The following is an 18,526-nucleotide window of genomic DNA, read 5'->3' on the forward strand; positions in this document are numbered from 1 at the left end:
AAAATACGACTATAAAAATCCGTCACAATGAGATTCCGTTCCGCTAGAGGGCACTGTGACTGCCCCTCAAATCATATCTGTCTGTAGCTACAGCCACGAAGAAAAAGCTGCGTGTCCCTGAAGCTACTTTACTTTCCCATTCTGTTCGTGAAGGTCCAACAAGGTGAGTTCAACACGGCAGCTTTGCTCCTTCTCTAGTTCTCCAAAATCAACATTTGCAACAATTTGACACACTTCCCTGCTGTTGGTATGTTTGCGTGAAAACATGTTGTTGTGTTTTTGCCGTTTTTCCATCCCTGGCAACTGACCGTCATTTTAGCCTGCTAGCTGGCTGCTTCGTGTAGCGAGCCTCTACTGGGGTTTAATATCAACTATTGTAAATCTTTAAATGAAATGAACGTTCAAATTGTAGAAGCGCAGGAGGTCTTCAACGTTGTAAATATGACGCAAACTGTCTATATTACTAGTTTACTGTTTAGAGGAACCGTTGTGAGATATTGGTTGCTCCAAAACACTTAGCCAATGGGATGCAATGGTTAGCTGTAGAGCTGTCAAAAATATCGACGTATCGATACTGAAATGTTATATTCGCCTCTAATATTTGAACGCAAAAGTCTAGATACTTAATGACTTATTTTTCAGCACCTCAGGTCACCAGAAGTTTGTTGTTTTTGTAATTTTCTTAACTTAATGTCCAATTGTAATATTTCAGAGATTGTCGACAATGTCGCTGCCAAAGCCGGTGCTGAGAGGTCTTCTGGGCAAGAGGCTGCGCTTTCACCTGCCCATCGCCTTTGGGCTCTCCATCCTGGCGGCCGTGGCCTTCAAGGTGACACGTCTGAGTCCTCTTTAAAATGTATCGTGGTGGTCCTGTAAATCCTCACGGTGGGCTTCTTGTGTTATAGTACACGGTGACGGAACCTCGCAAGCAAGCGTACGCCGACTTCTACAGGAGCTACGACGCCGTCAAGGAGTTCAACGGCATGCGGGAAGCCGGAATCTTCGAGAGCGTGCGGCCATCCGGAGAATAAAACCCGGTGGGCACCTGCACTGAACACCGGTGACCCATTCCATGTGGGTATTAATTAGAAATATTCCTTTTTGTCTTTTAGTTGTCTTTCCTGCGCTCATTCCCCCCGTGAAGATGTTGTTGCGCCTCTGTTTGGATGATATTTACGTCTAATAAATGTCCATGGGGACACTTGCTGTACATTCTCTTTGATTTAAAGATAAACATTATTTGTACTTATTTTACTCATTTTTTTGTTTTTAACCACTTGTTTAAATTTACATTTAAGACACATCAAAAATGTGGGTGAAGGATGTATGTACATGAAAATATAAAATAACACATAACGAAGGATATACATTTTTAATGCCAAATACAGGAATGGAGGCCAGCTTGGATGACTATTTACTATTAAAATATTAGGGCAAGTATGTACTAAATACTTTAAAGTATAAAATTCACTTACTGAATCCAAACATTGGTTGGTTGGAAACAATTTATAGCTATTTCGAGGAACACCTCCAATTACTGAATTTATCTAATTGCACTGACTCAAAATGGCCGCCAATGATAATTGCATTCACTGGTATATACATGTGACAGCTAGCTCGACTCCTTCCCGCTTCTGAGTCTTCTTCGCGCACATTCGTTTGCCTTCGTTCTTCTTCGTCACCTAGCCTACTTCCTTGTTTGCCCCCTCCGTCGCCTAAGACTCTGCCGCCGCAAAAAGTCCAAAGTTGTCCGGAACCGGGACGAAGATGTCCCGCGACCGAGGGCGACGTCGCCTGCGGCTCGCCTGAAAATATGACCAGTAAGAGGGCCGTCTTTGTTCATTTATTCCCCTTTGGCGAGCGGTCGGAAACGACTGACAAGTCCTTTCGCTAGCGCGCTAGCCGTTAGCCACGTAGCGAGCGGCAGCTTGCGGACGCTCGGCTCGGCGGGGCCGGCTAAGCGCCTCTGAACGGCGGCCTTCGAGCAGCCCGAGAGCCGCTGGGACGTCGAACATGGAGAACCAGGACAAAGTGCAAATGCGGAGTCACCCTCGCAGGTAAAATTCGACTTCCTTCCTCTTCGTCGTGTCTCTTTAACCACTGTGTGGAAATGCTTCCGAATATTGCGTGTTTGTCCGCACGGTGGCGCTGTAGTCAAGATAATGTTCGGTTTACGATAGGCTAGGACTGCCACGAACTAGTTAATCATGTATAAACAGTCATTTTTTTAATAGCGAGAAAATATAACCATCCTCAATGGTAGGTACGTTGTTTTTCTTATGTCTCCACCTTTTTAGTTATTGATTAAAATGTATTTTATTGTTGTAGTGACTTTTTTCCCTTTCCAACACAATTTAATCTTATACTTACGATTATTTTCCCAATGGACGACTGACTTTTCATGGGTTGGTGCCGCCATTTTGACAGAATTGTGTTTTCGTTCACTTTAGGCAGCTCAAGAAACTGAGCGAGGAAAGCTTGACCAAGCAACCGGAAGAAGTCTTCGATGTGCTGGAGAAGCTGGGCGAAGGGTGAATTCCCGCTCTCGGCGAATCGGGGTCGAGTGGAATTCCGGTTTCATCAAGCTACCGTGTGTTCAGGTCTTATGGCAGCGTCTTCAAGGCTAACTATCGAGAGACGGGCGAGATTGTGGCCATCAAGCAGGTTCCAGTGGAATCGGACCTGCAGGAGATCATCAAAGAGATCTCCATCATGCAGCAGTGCAACAGGTCACTCTTTATAACACTCGTGTCCCCGCCAAAGTGGAATTTTAAGATGAAAAATAATGGTTTTTTTAACAAACACACATGTCAAAGGAGACTTTCTTTGAAAAACATTCCGGCCTTGTTGTTAACCTAAAATGTTTTGTCATTTTTCAGTCCCCACGTGGTGCGCTACTACGGCAGCTACTTCAAGAACAGCGACCTGTGGATTGTTATGGAATACTGCGGCGCGGGTTCCGTCTCCGACATCATACGCCTACGCAACAAGACGGTGACGCTAAGACTTTTTCCTTAGTTTTAGTTTGCTTACGGCTAACTTTGCGGTCCTGTTTTTTGTTGTTTTTGTGCGTGTAGTTGACGGAAGACGAGATGGCCAGCATCCTGCAGTCCACGTTGAAGGGTCTGGAATACCTTCACTTTATGAGGAAAATCCACCGGGACATCAAAGCGGGAAACATCCTGCTCAACGCCGAGGGACAAGCCAAACTGGCCGATTTTGGCGTGGCCGGACAGTTGACGGTGTGTATAACACAACTTACTACTATTACTACTGCCTTTTATATCTTTTGAAATATACGATCCAGTGCGTATTAATACGCGATTGAAAACCGGATCTTATTTCCTTTGTTTTGCATGGCAGGACACCATGGCCAAGAGGAACACGGTGATCGGGACGCCCTTCTGGATGGCCCCCGAAGTCATCCAGGAGATGGGCTACAACTGCGTGGCCGACATCTGGTCGCTGGGCATCACCGCCGTGGAGATGGCCGAGGGGAAACCGCCCTACGCCGACATCCATCCCATGAGGGTATATACTCCTTTTCATGAAGGCCATTTTGCACGGTGAAGAGGTGTGGCATACCATGGCTAACCCTTGGGAATCCCGTGTCGCCCCCTACAGGCCATCTTCATGATCCCCAGCAACCCACCGCCCACCTTGAGGAAGCCGGACGCGTGGTCGCCGCAATTCCGCGATTTTGTCGGACAGTGCCTGGTGAAGAACCCCGAGAACAGGGCCACGGCTACGCAACTCTTGCAGGTAGTTCGCCGGGCCGAATCCCTCCAAAAAAGTCAAAAGCAAAAACCTGGACTCGTCTTTTTGGTCAGCACGCTTTCGTCAAGGCGGCCAAGCCCGCCAGCATCCTCCGAGCGCTCATCGCCGACGCCATGGACATCAAAGCTAAACGCCAGGAGGCGGAGCAAGAGGACAACGACGACAATTCCGTAAGCTCAATGTTATCTTTTTTATGTACCGTATTTTCACTATAAGGCGCACTTAACATTCTTAAATTTTCTCCAAAATATACAGGGCGCCTTATAGTTGTAAAAATACGGTACATATACATATATGGATCGAGATCGTAAAAGCCCAAAACTACATCCACTCTTGTTTGTTTTCAGGAAGAAGATGAAGTGGACCAGGGCACCATGGTGAGGGCGGCGCCCGACGGCGACTCAGCCACCATGCGTTCCGTCCGGCCTGACGACGACCGGACGGGGACCGTGCGCTCGCAGCTGGGGACCATGATCATCAACTCGGACGACGAAGATGACGACGACGAGGAGGCGGGCACCATGAAAAGTAGGCTTTTCAAACAATTCTTTTAAACTTAAAAAATGCCTATCCGTCCAAAGTGGCTTCCGTTGACGTCAATAGACGTCCACGGCATCCGGCAGTGAGTGTACAGGCGTTGAAAAAAAGTGGTTGCTAATCTATGGTGCAATTCTTTCCAGTTGGCCTGTTCTGTTAGCGTCCACCGGAGGGCGCACTTTTCCCATGGACAGTCACAAATACGTCATTCCAAAAGCATTCGTTCATTTCAATTTTTTTATGACTTGGTCGTCCAATCCGGGCGGAAGATTGGACGTCTATTGACGTCAACGAGTCAAGGGCGCTCGGAAGGCATCAATTATGGATGCGGCGCGCTATTAAATAAGAGAGGGGCGCGGCTATTGATGTGCGAGCGGAGGGAAGATCAAGCGCCCTAAAAGCTACGTTTCCAGTTTCAAGCGTAAAACGGAAAGCGGCTCCCGAAATAGCGGACGCGTATCGACGCCCGGCTCGGGTTGCCCGTGCGGCAACGCCGTTTCCCGTCAGGCTTGCAAAAAAAAAAGGGAGTGTTGCGGCAGGACCCCTTGGACTTTCAAATGTTTATTTTTTAATCTTTGTTATAAACAACATTTTAAGAAGTTAGCTTTTATAGTGTTTAGGTTCATTGGATTTTTTGTTTTAATTTGCACTTTATCCAATCAGTTGTGGTTTTATTGTCTTGCATTTTTTTTTTTTTTTTTCTAGGAACGGAGGAGGACTCCCCGCCGTCCAAGCCTTCTTTCTTGGAATATTTTGAACAGAAGGAGAAAGAGAACCTGTCCGCCCCTCAAAACGGAAGCCAAGAGTCCAAAGTCCTGTCGGAAGACGACCTCCGCTCGGTGAGTGGCGTTCCGCCAATCCGTTCTCAACCACCAGGGCGGCGCTAAAATCCATACGTGCCCGCAGGTGAGTACGTGGTCGGCGGACGACCTCCGCGCCCGACTGGCCGCCCTGGACCCGCAGATGGAGCGAGAACTGGAGGAGATCCGTCAGCGCTACCGAGCCAAGCGGAAGCCCATCCTGGACGCCATCGAGGCCAAGAAGCGGCGGCAACGCGACTTGTGACCCCGCCCACTCCGCCAGAAGGTGCGTGGCAAAGCACAAAGGCACAAAAAGCTACTTTTTTTCCAGCTGCAAAACTAAAGAATCTTCACTGCCAATAATACTTCATCAGCTGCTACTTTTAGCACAAATGAGTCATCAAAAAAAAAAATTAAAATACATTATTTTTGCTCCCCTCCCCACAGCCACAAATACATTTTCTTTTTGATTGACATATCTGAATGTCACCATTTCTCTATGCTTTGTTTTATTTAGGCAGGCATAAATTTGGACACCGTTTTTGCCCAAATTGTCCTTTTTCTAACCACTAATGAAATATTTTGGGCAAACCCAAAGGGTTTTTTTTTGTGTCCCTCAATGAATATTGTTGGCAGTCTTGGTTTCACCACAAATACATATCACATTATTTTTGGTTCAAAATGTACTTTTTGTCGCACAAATGAATATTTTTGTCACTTTTTGTAGTTACAAATGTCACAATTTCCCTTTTTACCAAAAAGTACTTTTCCACAGCCTCAAATGTTTATTTTGGGACCACAAATTAATATATGCATTTTTTGAGCTGGTATTTTTTTGTTGTCCTCACAAATTATTCTTTTTTATCCGTGCTGATGTCACATATTGTCAGATATTTTTTTTGGCAATAACAACATGGTACTCTGTGGCCCACATTTTTTATGTATTTATTTTTTTCATCAAGAAAATTGGATATTGTGGTGGCAAATTTGAGTAACGTAGCGCTTGCTGGTCCGGATTTTTTGAGCGTTGTTGTCGGCATACCTCACTTTTGGCATTTGTGCTAAATATCTCATATTTTTTGGGTCATCAACGGAGGCCCCAGCTTTGTATTTTTGTCTTAAAATGTGGACTTTGCGCACTATTTTGGAAGCTTTACGGCTTTTTTGTTGTTGTTGGAACTTTTTTGCTAAATGACTACTGCGTTTATTGCTTTTTTTGTTGTTGTTTGGACGCGTGACCTTTTCACCTAAACTGCTGGTTAACTCATTGGTTGCCGCTGACAACCATAGATGTCCAATTTATTTGAAACAGGAGGGTAAGCTCAGTACTGGACCTAAAAAAATCTATTTTTTTTAATCATACATTTTTTAATTTTCCTTTTTTTATAAAATTGAAAATCTTTACACATTTTTGAATAGTTGATTTTTTTATTTGTTCACAATATGGAATGAGGAAAAATTGTGGATATTTTTTTATGATTATTATTTTTTTTTTTATGAAGTTAAAGGAAGAATAACTCGGTTATTATTTACATTTTCCCAGTTTGGCCACCAATGAGTTAACGGTTGCGCCTTTTTTTTTCTTTTTCAAAAAGGGAACATTAGTCGAAAGCACTGGATGTCAAAAGGATGAATTTATGATTTTTTTTTTTCCACAAATGGGCCGTCTGCCTTTTTTGGGACGCCCTTCCCTTTTTAACATGCTCTTTTGTCATTTTAGAGAAAATAAAGATGAAGGGAAAAGAAACAAAGGCTTCCACATGCTTTTATTGCAAATTGGGGATTTTTAGGGCCTCGGCGAGTGGGCGGAGCCGTCTTCCAGGTAGCCCCGGTTGACGGCGCCGCCCCGGTGGCCGTCCCCGCCGTCGCCGCGGTTTCGGACGGACGCCTCCAGCGCCAACTGGCGCCGGTAAAAGTGGGAGAACTTGTTGAAGATGAGGGTGATGGGCAGCGCCACCAACAGGCTGCCGCCCAGAATGCAGCCGCCGGCCGCCAGTTTGCCGCCCGCCGTCACCGGCACGGCGTCGCCGTAGCCCACCGTGGTCATGCTCACCGTGCCCCACCACCAGCATGCCGGGATGGTGTCCAATCCCTCTGCCTGGAAACATGGAAAAATGGTCTATTTTTCGGGTGAAATACGTGATTGGCAGGGGGCGGGACTTCCTCACTTCCTGGTACTCGGCGGTGTAGGCCATGCCGGAAAAGACGGACACGCCCACGGCCAGGTACAGCAGCAGGATGCCCACCTCCCGGTAGCTGTGCTGCGGAGGTACGGTGGTCCGGTTCACTGGGGGCGGGGCTTCCCGGGAGCAAGGGGCGGGGCCTCACCCTCAGGGTGGCCCCCAGCGAACGCAATCCCGTGGAGTGTCGGGTCAACTTCAGCACCCGGAAGACCCGCGAGAGGCGGAACACCTCCGAGACGCCAAAGGGGGAGGAGTCCGGGACAAAAGTGGGCGGGGGAAGAGAGCAAGAGAAAGTGAGGGCGGGAGAACGAGGAGAAGGGAAGAAGCCCAGGGGAGAGGGCGGCAGGCACCTGCAGCACGTGTCCCGTCAATCCCCGCTTCGACAGGTCACCCAGCGTCCAGTCGCAGAGGAGCGTCACGTAGACGGGGAGAACGGACGCCGCGTCGATGGCGTTGAGCGGCTGGAGGAAGAAGTGCTTCCTGTCGGGAGACGAGAGGAAGCGAAGCGCCACCTGTCCGGGGAAGCCTACCCGATCAGTTGTGACAAAAGGACCTCCGTTGCCCCAACCAAGATGGCCGCCAAAGTCAAGTCGGCGGAACGCGGCGAAGGACGGATTGGACGTCTGGCAAACTCGCGAACTCGTGTCGATGGCCCGCACAATCCAAAATGGACCGAATCGACTCCACTGTGAGGGTGGCGGCCATCTTGGAGGGGGCAAAGTTCTACTTTTTCATTCAAATTCAGTCACGACGAGCAGATTTCTCCATCAAAGATTGTTGGATCCGTCTCTAAATATCTGACATTTACCGCCAGGGACGGCCCGAGACGTCGGGAGCGGGGAGGTCGGCACAGAACGAACCGTGGTTTCAATTAAAAGCAAAAAGAAGGCACAGAACGAACCGTGGTTTCAATTAAAAGCAAAAAGAAGGCACATACCTCCAGGGTGAACCAGCAGGTGCTGAACGCTTCCAAGGCGTCCATGGCGGGATCCCGCAGCACCTTCCCGTTGCCATCCAGCGTCTGCGAGGCCAAAGGACGACCGTCAAAAGCCTGTGCGCTCAGTTCTCCACCACCAGGAGGCACACCTGGTACTCTGGCACGCTCTCCACGCAGGTGGCGGCCAGTGAGGCCACCAGGACGCCCACGGCGACCACGCTGAACACTTTGCCGGGAAGCGAGTAGCCGGGGTTCTCCAGCGTCAGCCACAGACGTTGGCGAGCGGCGCCGCAACGCAGGCGGGCCAGGTGGCGCAGCTCCCTGACAAAAGATGGCGGCCGTAAGAGCGCCGCGTCACGTGAAAAGTGAAAGAGCGGGACTTCTCACTCGCGCAGCCGTCGGACGTCGGCGCCTAAAGCGTCGGCGCCGCCCAGCCGCTCCTGGTTGTCGTCATCGTCGTCCCAGCTGGCCCGGCGCCGGCTCCCCAGCTTGCGCTCGTGGTAGCGAAAACGGCAGCAGGAGTCCAGAAAGAAGTCGCCGATGCCCCAGTACTCCATCTCCTGGCTGCGATGGGAAGTGTTAGCGCTGGGGTGTCCAAACTTTTGCCCACTTGTCAATCTCATTGCACATGCCCCGAACAAGAATCGAAGAGAGATGCTTTTGGCCCCAAACAATCCTACTACTTACTGAGGGGTCAAAGTTCGGAAAATCGGACTACAGTAATCCCTCAAATTTCGCGGTTAATGTAGACCAGAAATTGCCGGGATCATGGAAAAATCACCAAGTAGGGTCACGCCTATTATAACTTTTTTTTTTCCGGGTTCTAGTTGCAAAAGTGGCTCCTCCTTATGACTTTCAGCATGGATTTTCATATTTTTATGAATAATTAAATTCAAACGAGGGATTACTGTCATGGGCACCTGAAGGAGAAAACGCAGTGCTGCTCCGTGACGTGAAGTTTTCCCGTCCGGTAGAAGTGAAGCACGTAACGGAACAGGCTGGGATTGCGGTCAAAGTAAAACTCCTGATGCTGCGCGTCGTAGTCGTCGCACACCTGCAGGGGGCGCCACTTAGTTTCTCGATATTTGGGAATCTTTCCAACGCTACCGACCTGTAGTACGTCCTCTTCCGAATGGCAATCCAACAGTTTTCCCAACCTGGTGTCCGGGAATTTGGTGAGGGTGCCGCAGCGGAGAGTGCGCTTTAGCCCGCCCACGTTTACGCGCACCAGACTCTCGCGCGCCCCCTGGCGACGCTTCGTCACCATGCTCGCTTATCATGGGAAGAAAAATAATCGCCCAAAATATCGTTAAGATGACGCTAATTGTTGTACGCGTGATTGTAAGCGTCACACAAAGTGTAAACTTGTCTAAACATCATACAAAATACGATTACTATAAAATGGGAAATATTTCAGGAAACATTGTAAACTTGTCCACAAATTATGTAAACAAAACTTCATCAACATTCTAATCTATGTACATTGTATTCTTCTTGATGTTTTTTAGGTATGACACAGTTAATCCGAAACAATGTTCTCACCTTTTGCCAAATGTGTCCTGACGTCACGCTCTGCTCACCTGGCCAAGTCTAAAAATGACGCAACGTTTTTAAATGATGAGAAGTCAATCAAACGTGCACCCTGCTGCTCGTCTGCTGTGTATGTGTCTGCTCTTTTCTACTTGGGACTCTTCGGCTTTTTCCGGCACTTTCCGGAGGGGGCCGAGATTCCACGTGACCCAGTGACCGTTCAGTGCACTTTTTAAAACATGCTTATTTATTTATTTTTATCCTAATGGTCTTCTCGTGTGAATTGCGTTTACATGATCGTAAAAAGTCAATGCCATAATTTTAAAGTTAAGTAACGAAGGCTCGTGACTAAAGCCCATATTTGTCATTTCACAAGTCATGATGTCAACCTGGAATTATATTTTTTTAAAATAAAATACGCATTCGTGCATGCATTTATAGAGGTTTATATTAAATTTTCAGCATAACATGCGGTGTTCGTGACGTCGGTCGAAGTTGTGGGCATGCGTGTGTCCGTCTATTGGCAACTGAGAGACCGCATAAATATTGCATGTAGGCGGCCATTTTAAAGCAGTGCACTTCGCATGCAGGGTCTATTGCAGCAAACTTAAGTTGAGTGATTTTCTCCACCAAAATTGCCCCAACTTGGCAATATTTTTGATGGTTTGTCCAAAGATTATGTTCATGATAAACCGTAATCAGAAAAAACTAGGATTCAGAGTAGTTAAAGGCACGATGCACCTTTCAAATAGCTCTGGCACAAAATGGCCGAGGAGCCATAACAGTGGTCCTCGTTCGCTCACCAGACTGATACACGGAAGTCATGACATCACCTCCGTTTTGGATATTCATGAGATTTCGCGGGCTTCGTGTACACCGTGACCACGTCTGGCGCGAAAGTCAGGAGTTCTCAGGCAGTCTTCTCCAAGCAACCCAGCCGACGCCACATCACGAACAATGGCGGTGAGTTTTCTTGCCGTCTTTGCTACTCGCTTTGGTCACAGGGGCTTGATATATGTTGACTTTGTCGACCTGTCATGACAACATTTGTTGGCCTGCGGAGTTAAGTCGAGTTAGAAAGTAGCCGTCACGACAAAGGCGTAAACATTGTTAGCGCATGGTCCGGTCAGCAAATACAACTCAAGGTGTCCTTTTTCTCAGTACGAATTCCAGTACGAACCTAGCTTATACTCAGAATAATGAGTTGGAAAAAGTATGACAGCGTTGTAATATTTCGGTCGTTTAAACACCTGACAGACGAACTTGTCATTTTAGCCAAACCCATGAATCGATAGATATGTCACCAAGAATTCCTATCTATTTTCGGGCACTTGAATGTTACTTTCCTTTGATCACAGCGCACGCGCAGTTGGGTTTCGGTAATTCTTTTATTTTGTTCAACTAAGTATACTTGTTTATATAGACTTGATTTGTTATTTTTACTAGACACAATGACTGCCAATAGAGAAATTGAGTTCAGCAAAGAGATACATTAAAAGTGTGGGTTTTATTTATGTTGGGTCAAATTTGACTCTTTTATTCTGTATTATTGAAAATGTGTTCAGGATTCGTCCGAGTCGCAACCCTTGGCCAGCAGCCCCGAACCCGTGTCTAGGAGGGGTGACCTGACCTCCAGTCCCGGGAGAGACCTGCCCCCCTTCGAGGATGAGTCCGAAGGCCTTTTGGGAGACTCGATCCCGATGGAGGAGGACGAAGGCGGCGACGGCGAGGAGCTGATCGGGGACGGCATGGAGAGGTCGGAGAGAAGCCGCCGTCTTACCGTCGTCCAGGCGACCGGGCGTCCTCACACGTGTTCCCTCGCCGCAGGGACTATCGGGCCATCCCGGCGCTGGACCGCTACGAGGCCGAGGGCCTGGACCTGGACGAGGAAGACCTGTCCGAGCTGTCTCCGGGGGCGCGGGCGGCCGCCGAGGAGGCCATGAGGCGGCGGGATCGCGAGCAGGGCTTCAGTGGACGCCTCAGGAGAGGCCTGCTTTACGGTAAGACCTTCGGAGATGGACATTCTTTTTGTACCAAACCACGAGTTCAAGCTAACGAGTCACCATCTCCAGACAGCGACGACGAGGACGACGAACGTCCGGCGGCGCGTAGACGGCGGCTGGCCGAGCGGGCGGCGGAGGGCGAGGGTGACGAAGACGAGATGATCGAAAGCATCGAGAACCTGGAGGACATGAAGGTGAGTCGGCGTGAATGTCACAAAGTCAATCGCAGGGCACGAGTAGACAAACGACCAATCATTTGTACATTTGAACCGAGGACTCCCACGGTCACTATTCCCCCCCCACATCGTACCCCCGCTCCCCTTTTTTTGACAAGCTCCTTCTGCTCAGGGTCACACTGTGAGGGAGTGGGTGTCCATGCCGGCCCCCCGCCTGGAGATCTACAACCGCTTCAAGAACTTCTTGCGCACGCACGTGGACGAAAGCGGCCACAACGTCTTCAAGGAGAAGATCGGCGACATGTGCAAAGGTGTGCCGGACTTTGTTTAGGACGCTCCGAGCGGACGTTGACGTCAAGTTTTTGTCCCCCGCAGAGAACAAGGAGAGCTTGGTGGTCAACTACGAAGATCTGGCGGCCCGCGAGCACGTGCTGGCTTACTTTCTGCCCGAAGCGCCCTTGGAGATGTTGAAGGTGGGAAAGGAGCGGCGGTGGGAGGAGTCTAGCCAAGACTAGACGGTGTCTCTTTTGTCCCTCAGGTGTTTGACGAGGCGGCCAAAGGCGTGGTGCTGGCCATGTACCCCAAGTACGAGCGCATCGCCCACGAAATCCACGTGCGCATCTGCAACTTGCCCCTGGTGGAGGAAATTCGCTCGCTCAGGTAGGTTCTTTTCTTCATTTTTAAAATGCTTCTTTCCATATATATTTTCTGTCTCATGAAAATAGGCTACATTTGATTGTGTAACGCAGGCAACTCCACCTGAACCAACTGATCCGCACCAGCGGGGTGGTGAGCTGCTGCACCGGCGTGCTGCCGCAGCTGGGCATGGTCAAGTACGACTGCGACAAGTGCAAGTTTGTCCTCGGGCCCTTTTTCCAGTCCCAGAACCAGGAGGTCAAGCCGGGCTCCTGTCCCGAGTGCCAGTCCCGGGGACCCTTTGAGATCAACATGGAGCAGGTCGCTTCCTTGCCTCGCTCGTCCTCGCGTTTCATCGCACGGCGCTCACACAACCTCTTCCTCTTCTAGACGGTCTACCAAAACTACCAGAGAATCACCATCCAGGAGAGTCCCGGAAAAGTGGCCGCGGGTCGCCTGCCGCGCTCCAAGGACGCCATCCTGCTGGCCGACCTGGTGGACAGCTGCAAGCCCGGAGACGAAATTGTGAGTGTTAAAAAATAATGGCCTCCAAAATCAGAAAAGTGAGCTATAATCTACAAAAACTGGAATATTCCAGTTCTTTTATTCAATTTATTAAAAACAATATCTAAAAATGTCCTCACTTAAAATGGATGTGACTTTTTTTATTTTTTGTGTTTTCAGGAGTTGACGGGCATCTACCACAACAACTACGACGGCGCCTTGAACGTGGCCAACGGCTTCCCGGTCTTCGCCACCGTCATCCTGGCCAATCACATCACGCGGCGAGACCAAGGCGCCGCCGTGGCCGAGCTGACGGATGAGGATGTCAAGGCTGTCGTTGCGCTGTCCAAGGACGAGTGTGTTGGAGAGAGGGTGAGTTTAAACGTAGCATTTTTTTTGCCTTATTTTCTAACGACCCTCCAATGATTTTCTCAGATTTTCGCCAGCATGGCGCCATCCATCTACGGTCACCAAGACATCAAGAGAGCCCTGGCCTTGGCTTTGTTCGGCGGAGAGGCCAAAAATCCCGGTAAGATCATGATTGACAGGGAGATCCCCTTTGCTGACCGTCTGGTGGAAATGGCGCCGTCTGGTGGCCGACTGGTGGTATCTCTACCCTCAAAATACAACAGAAACGTCTCCATTTTCATTTTACATCCTTCCCTTTAGGCGGGAAACACAAAGTTCGAGGGGACATCAACGTCCTTCTGTGCGGGGACCCCGGGACGGCCAAGTCTCAGTTCCTCAAGTAAGCCTCCTTTGATCGATCGATCGGGTAAGAAAAGGGTGTAAAAAAACGGGTGTCGGCTTCCCCGCACAGGTACGTGGAGAAAGTGGCGAGCCGAGCCGTGTTCACCACGGGCCAGGGCGCCTCGGCGGTGGGCTTGACGGCGTACGTCCAGAAGCACCCCGTCACCCGCGAGTGGACGCTGGAGGCCGGGGCGCTGGTTCTGGCCGACAGGGGCGTCTGCCTCATCGACGAGTTCGACAAGGTATGCCCGGAGGACCGATCGGTCGGCTACCCCGACACCCCGAGTGAACGTCTGCTCGACCCCCCACAGATGAACGACGCCGACCGCACCAGCATCCACGAGGCCATGGAGCAGCAAAGCATCTCCATCTCCAAAGCCGGCATCGTCACCTCCCTGCAGGCCAGGTGCACCGTCATGGCCGCCGCCAACCCCATCGGTAAGTAGGTACCGTAGTAGTAACATATTTAAAAGCCCACATATTCATGGCTTTAATAAGGGTACAAATACTTACTTTGAAGGGAAAATCATCACACAAGATATTTTATGAATCAAAAGCACTATTTATTAATTCATCCAGTAATGCTTGTTTACGTACTGCTAACAACAACAAATAGTAAATGTGACTTTGTCGACGTCTACTGGTGAAAAAGAGTATCACAAGTCTTGCGCGCATATAAGCCATAACCTCAATTAAGTAGTCATCATTTATTATTCAATCATGATTATGTTTTTTGATTTAGGAATGACTCGTTTTGTGGAAAATGACTTTTTAAATTTTGCGAAGTGATATCAAAATGTTATGGCGTGTGTTCGCAGGCGGCAGGTACGACCCCTCCTTGACCTTTGCGGAGAACGTGGACCTGACGGAGCCCATCGTGTCACGTTTTGACATCCTGTGCGTGGTCCGGGATACGGTGGATGCCGTACAAGTGCGTTCCTTTCGACTTTTTTTACTCTAAACGTCTAGAGAAAATAGAAAACCATAGAGAATTGTCAACATCAAATCTGAAGTCTGGACCCACTTTGACATCCACCCGGTGTGTTTTCAGGACGAGATGTTGGCCCGCTTCGTGGTGGGTTCTCACGTCAGGCATCACCCCGGCAACAAGGAAGCGGGCGTCATCCCCGAGGACGTCCCCCCGCCCAACTCGTCCGACGTGGAGTCCGTCCCCCAGGAGCTCCTCAGGAAGTACATCCTCTACGCCAAGGACAAGGTAGGCCATAATTTCACGTGTGCTGGACCATTATACCCAAAAATTAAAATGTCTCATTCATTGAGGGTGCGCCTTATAGTCCTGAAAATACGGTACATCGATACTCTTCATTTGAATTTGATTCTAAAACAAAGTCGGCCCGCTTGACTTTCCCGGGCTGCACAAAATGATGTGGCGGGCCACATTTGGCCCCCGGGCCACCACTTTGACACCTATGACGTATATGTTGAGATTCTGTGTCACCGCCATTTTTCTTTTCAGATTCATCCTAAACTCAACCAGATGGACCAGGACAAGGTGGCGCGCATTTACGGCGACTTGCGAAAAGAATCCATGGTGAGGACGGGAGTGGCCACCGCCCGAGACCATTCACGCCACTAACGGGCTTGGATTCATTTCAGGCCACGGGCAGCATCCCCATCACGGTACGCCACATCGAGTCGATGATCCGCATGGCGGAGGCGCACGCCAAGATGCACCTGCGCGACTACGTGACGGAGGACGACGTCAACATGGCCATCCGCGTCATGCTGGAGAGCTTCATCGACACGCAGAAGTTCAGCGTGGTCAGGAGCATGCGCAAGGTTGGTCTTTCTAGGTGGGCGGGGCTCGGATCCCCTCCTTTGGCCACGCCCAACCCCGGCCTTCTCCCCGCAGTCGTTCTCCCGCTACCTGTCGTACCGCAAGGACAACAACGAGCTGCTGCTCTTCGTCCTCAAGCAACTGATCGCCGAGCGCGTGTCGTACCAGAGGAACCGCTACGGCTCGCGTGAGGATACGGTGGAGATCCCCGAGAAGGAGCTTCTGGACAAGGTGAGTGGTCATGGAGCGGCCATCTTTGTTTCTGCCCCCCGGCTTGACGAACATTTTTCTCCGGCAGGCTCGGCAGATCAACATCCGCAACCTGACGTCCTTCTACAACAGCGAGCTGTTCCGAGCCAATCGTTTCTCCTACGACGCCAAGAAGAAAGTGCTGTTGCAGGAATTTTGAGGAGGCCCCGCCCACTTGTAAATACGTGTACATGTTCTTCATTGAAATGCTTTTTCTTCTAATCCAGTGTCCTTCGATTCATTGACCGCAGTTGACAAAGCTTGCATAAAAAACATTTTAAAATGGCCTCAGGCCATGTTAGTTGGAGCGCTGTCAAGGACAATGTTAATGAAATCATATCCATTGAGGTCATTTATCAACATATCCTTCATTTATCGGTGTCAAAACACTTTTTTTTTCAATTGGAAACGGGACGGTTGGCAGCAAATAAACTTTTGAGGTGGCTTTCAGTGCCTGTAAAAAAAATAATTAAAAAAACTACAACATGCAACGGCAAATACGCCCCACTAGAGGACGCCATTAGAATACCGGCTGCTTCCTGGGAGTATCCGGTATTGATGTTAATGCAGTATCACTTGCGTACACTGGGTAGTCCCAAGTCAAGAGAAAACCAACAATTACTGATGAAGAGGAAAAAGTTTACTGAAGAGGAAAAAGTTTACTGACGAGTGACTTAAGTTTACGACTGCATTTTTGGGGTAAGAATTTCCTTACTTTTGCCTCCCTATTCAGTCACGAATGATATTCCCTTACTTACTTAGTCGTCGAGTTGCCATGTTATTAGCTTAGCTTCCGAGCTAATGAACAACGTCCGCTCCAAGTTTTAAAAGACGAGCGTCGCTAGCAAACACAGTGCTAACTTTTGCCAGTTAAAAGTAATCTTGGTTCAAAATGAATGAAGAAAACGTGAAATTTGTTAAAGTGGTGAAATAAACACGAGCTTTCGAATAAAAGTGCGATGAGACCAATTTTTAGCTAGCTTTCCGAGCATGACGTCATCGTCAATTACGACGACGTCAAGTTTAAGCGAAACAAAATGTATTCTTTTCAACTCATTGTTCGCTCTTGCAATACTCCTTTAAAAAACGACAAATAGTTTTTAATGAACCCTCACTTAATTAGTCATGAATTTCCATGACGTTCAAATCGAAGCTAAAATAAATGTAGTCTTTTGAACTCATTGGCAGTACAATAAAAAAACGACAATAACCGCTACTAAATGGCGTTCAAATTTGAGCTAAACAAAATCTTCTTAATGATGATCATGATTGAGATGGTCCCCGGAGGGATAGAGTAGACTAGACCAGAGCAGAGACGAGACAGAGTGTCTCTAAAAGGCGACTGGATGGACAGACGCAGACTAAAGTGCTTTAATGAGCGGATCGCCTTTCGCCATTTTATTGTCTGGCCCTTCTTGTTATTTATTTATTTATTTCGGTGGGCAGATGGAGCCGGACCCTGGCTTGTATTTAGAACAGCCTGTTTTTGTCACTTGGTTCTTCCGACAATAGAATAACAGCTGGCCAGACTTGAATGGAGGCTTGAGAGCAAGACTTTTTACTTATTATCTATTATAACATTCTTTTTTTCCTTGGCTGCACTCCTCACGTACATTGTTTCATGCCGCTTCACCTTAAAACGTTCATAATTTCATGCGTTTGGGTAAAGAAAAGCCTTTTAATTTCAAGTAACAATGCAATTAAAACTGCTAAAACAAAACCTGGCAACCTCAAAAAGTGAAAAATCAAAATGCAGTAATCCCTCGATTATCGCGTCTTCATTTATCGGGAAATCACTACTTTTTGATTTTTTTTGTGTGCTATTAGTTATTTACTGGAAGAATTGTTTTTTGTCAAATCTCATCACATTACTTGTAAATGAGTTTCGCTCCCGTCGTATCTCATTCCACTATATTTGCGCATATTTCTAGCACGCCGTTAAAGAGGCATTTTAAAGACGTTTCGGCCGGCCTCTCGTCTTAAATTGAGCACGTCGTCATGATGCCGTCATCCTCGCAGCTGAGGCGAAGACGTTTAAAAGCGGTATTTGCTGCCGAAAAGTCCATCTTAAACGCACGTGAAGGTCGCTTGGGAAGAGAATCCAAACCAGATGTCAAGGAAAATTGCTAACATGGAACATTGCAGGAATGTTTTACAAGAGCACCACACAATGTTTTAATATATTATCTTTTTTTATTGATAGAAAGAAAAAATGACCTCATGGTGCTATCAGCACGTGCCTTTAAAATTAAATTGGATCATTTTTTGGCTCAAATCCCTTTTCTGGTATCATTGGAAAGTTCTGAATGTCCTCTATAGAGCACAAAATGTATTATATATATGACATATTTAGATTTAGAAATGTTTACACATTTCAACTAGTGCTAATCAGGAGGATACGAGACACTTCCACACCCGTAAAATAGCCTTCAAATTGTTGAATTGTACAATTTCTCGTGTCTAAGCCACCCCATGATTCACATTTTCTCCTCCTTATTCATGGTTTTAATAGTGAGTACAAATGTGTTACTTTGAGGGGAAATACTATTTATGAGATTTTGTATAAATCTGTTCCAAAAGGGTGTTGCCTGCACGTGGAGCAATTTCAAAATGAAGTCATGTGAGCAGTACAACCAGGAAGTGTGT

At 48.1% G+C, this 18,526-nt stretch overlaps 4 protein-coding genes across 11 annotated transcripts; 3 read left to right on the top strand and 1 right to left on the bottom strand.

Moving 5' to 3' along the window:
- Positions 1–41: 41 nt before the first annotated feature.
- cox6c (cytochrome c oxidase subunit 6C) lies at positions 42–1,210 on the top strand. 2 transcript variants are annotated; one of them, XM_077726248.1, is made up of 4 exons: positions 42–163; positions 713–829; positions 906–1,037; positions 1,113–1,210. In XM_077726248.1, exons 2-3 carry the CDS (start codon positions 725–727, stop codon positions 1,029–1,031), a joined length of 231 nt encoding a protein of 76 aa, XP_077582374.1. In that variant the 5' UTR covers positions 42–163; positions 713–724; the 3' UTR covers positions 1,032–1,037; positions 1,113–1,210. The 2 variants fall into 2 exon arrangements, with proteins under 2 accessions (XP_077582374.1, XP_077582375.1); XM_077726249.1 differs by having other exon boundaries at positions 147–247.
- Positions 1,211–1,659: 449 nt separating this feature from the next.
- On the top strand, positions 1,660–6,861 carry LOC144203042 (serine/threonine-protein kinase 3/4-like). 2 transcript variants are annotated; one of them, XM_077726247.1, is made up of 12 exons: positions 1,660–1,820; positions 1,895–2,057; positions 2,451–2,531; positions 2,601–2,729; positions 2,880–2,994; positions 3,078–3,242; positions 3,364–3,531; positions 3,625–3,762; positions 3,831–3,947; positions 4,125–4,305; positions 5,020–5,153; positions 5,221–6,861. In XM_077726247.1, exons 2-12 carry the CDS (start codon positions 2,014–2,016, stop codon positions 5,377–5,379), a joined length of 1,431 nt encoding a protein of 476 aa, XP_077582373.1. In that variant the 5' UTR covers positions 1,660–1,820; positions 1,895–2,013; the 3' UTR covers positions 5,380–6,861. The 2 variants fall into 2 exon arrangements, with proteins under 2 accessions (XP_077582373.1, XP_077582372.1); XM_077726246.1 differs by having other exon boundaries at positions 1,667–2,057.
- A 2-nt stretch (positions 6,862–6,863) lies between these two features.
- Positions 6,864–9,923, bottom strand: LOC144203041 (delayed-rectifier potassium channel regulatory subunit KCNS1). Of its 6 annotated transcripts, none has more exons than XM_077726243.1 (10): positions 9,777–9,923; positions 9,346–9,506; positions 9,155–9,288; positions 8,622–8,798; positions 8,384–8,555; positions 8,235–8,318; positions 7,648–7,809; positions 7,443–7,526; positions 7,283–7,375; positions 6,864–7,212 (listed from the first exon to the last, which is right to left on the bottom strand). In XM_077726243.1, exons 2-10 carry the CDS (start codon positions 9,499–9,501, stop codon positions 6,901–6,903), a joined length of 1,374 nt encoding a protein of 457 aa, XP_077582369.1. In that variant the 5' UTR covers positions 9,502–9,506; positions 9,777–9,923; the 3' UTR covers positions 6,864–6,900. The 6 variants fall into 6 exon arrangements, with proteins under 6 accessions (XP_077582369.1, XP_077582368.1, XP_077582367.1 ...); XM_077726242.1 differs by having other exon boundaries at positions 6,864–7,233; XM_077726241.1 differs by having other exon boundaries at positions 7,283–7,526.
- A 663-nt stretch (positions 9,924–10,586) lies between these two features.
- On the top strand, positions 10,587–16,102 carry mcm2 (minichromosome maintenance complex component 2). Its single transcript, XM_077726233.1, has 20 exons — positions 10,587–10,727; positions 11,330–11,520; positions 11,592–11,764; positions 11,837–11,961; positions 12,116–12,254; positions 12,319–12,416; positions 12,482–12,603; positions 12,693–12,900; positions 12,970–13,104; positions 13,264–13,455; positions 13,519–13,612; positions 13,753–13,831; positions 13,904–14,075; positions 14,145–14,271; positions 14,652–14,764; positions 14,885–15,049; positions 15,311–15,385; positions 15,451–15,633; positions 15,707–15,862; positions 15,930–16,102. Exons 1-20 carry the CDS (start codon positions 10,722–10,724, stop codon positions 16,038–16,040), a joined length of 2,664 nt encoding a protein of 887 aa, XP_077582359.1. The 5' UTR covers positions 10,587–10,721; the 3' UTR covers positions 16,041–16,102.
- Positions 16,103–18,526: the final 2,424 nt, after the last annotated feature.

Source organism: Stigmatopora nigra, chromosome 10 (assembly GCF_051989575.1).
Source record: "Stigmatopora nigra isolate UIUO_SnigA chromosome 10, RoL_Snig_1.1, whole genome shotgun sequence".
Classification (NCBI taxonomy): domain Eukaryota; kingdom Metazoa; phylum Chordata; class Actinopteri; order Syngnathiformes; family Syngnathidae; genus Stigmatopora; species Stigmatopora nigra.

Excerpts from the sequence above, each read along its gene's own strand:
- LOC144203041 (XM_077726238.1), bottom strand. The coding sequence starts at position 9,501 with ATGGTGACGAAGCGTCGCCAGGGGGCGCGCGAGAGTCTGGTGCGCGTA. Across the intron at positions 9,289-9,345 it reads CGGAAGAGGACGTACTACAG|GTGTGCGACGACTACGACGC; the intron begins GTCGGTAGCGTT and ends CGCCCCCTGCAG. Across the intron at positions 8,556-8,621 it reads GACGTCCGACGGCTGCGCGA|GGAGCTGCGCCACCTGGCCC; the intron begins GTGAGAAGTCCC and ends ATCTTTTGTCAG.
- LOC144203042 (XM_077726247.1), top strand. The coding sequence starts at position 2,014 with ATGGAGAACCAGGACAAAGTGCAAATGCGGAGTCACCCTCGCAG. Across the intron at positions 2,995-3,077 it reads TACGCCTACGCAACAAGACG|TTGACGGAAGACGAGATGGC; the intron begins GTGACGCTAAGA and ends TTGTGCGTGTAG. Across the intron at positions 3,948-4,124 it reads AGGACAACGACGACAATTCC|GAAGAAGATGAAGTGGACCA; the intron begins GTAAGCTCAATG and ends GTTTGTTTTCAG.
- mcm2 (XM_077726233.1), top strand. Across the intron at positions 13,105-13,263 it reads GCAAGCCCGGAGACGAAATT|GAGTTGACGGGCATCTACCA; the intron begins GTGAGTGTTAAA and ends TTGTGTTTTCAG. Across the intron at positions 15,863-15,929 it reads AGAAGGAGCTTCTGGACAAG|GCTCGGCAGATCAACATCCG; the intron begins GTGAGTGGTCAT and ends TTTCTCCGGCAG.
- cox6c (XM_077726248.1), top strand. The coding sequence starts at position 725 with ATGTCGCTGCCAAAGCCGGTGCTGAGAGGTCTTCTGGGCAAGAGGCTG. Across the intron at positions 830-905 it reads TGGCGGCCGTGGCCTTCAAG|TACACGGTGACGGAACCTCG; the intron begins GTGACACGTCTG and ends CTTGTGTTATAG.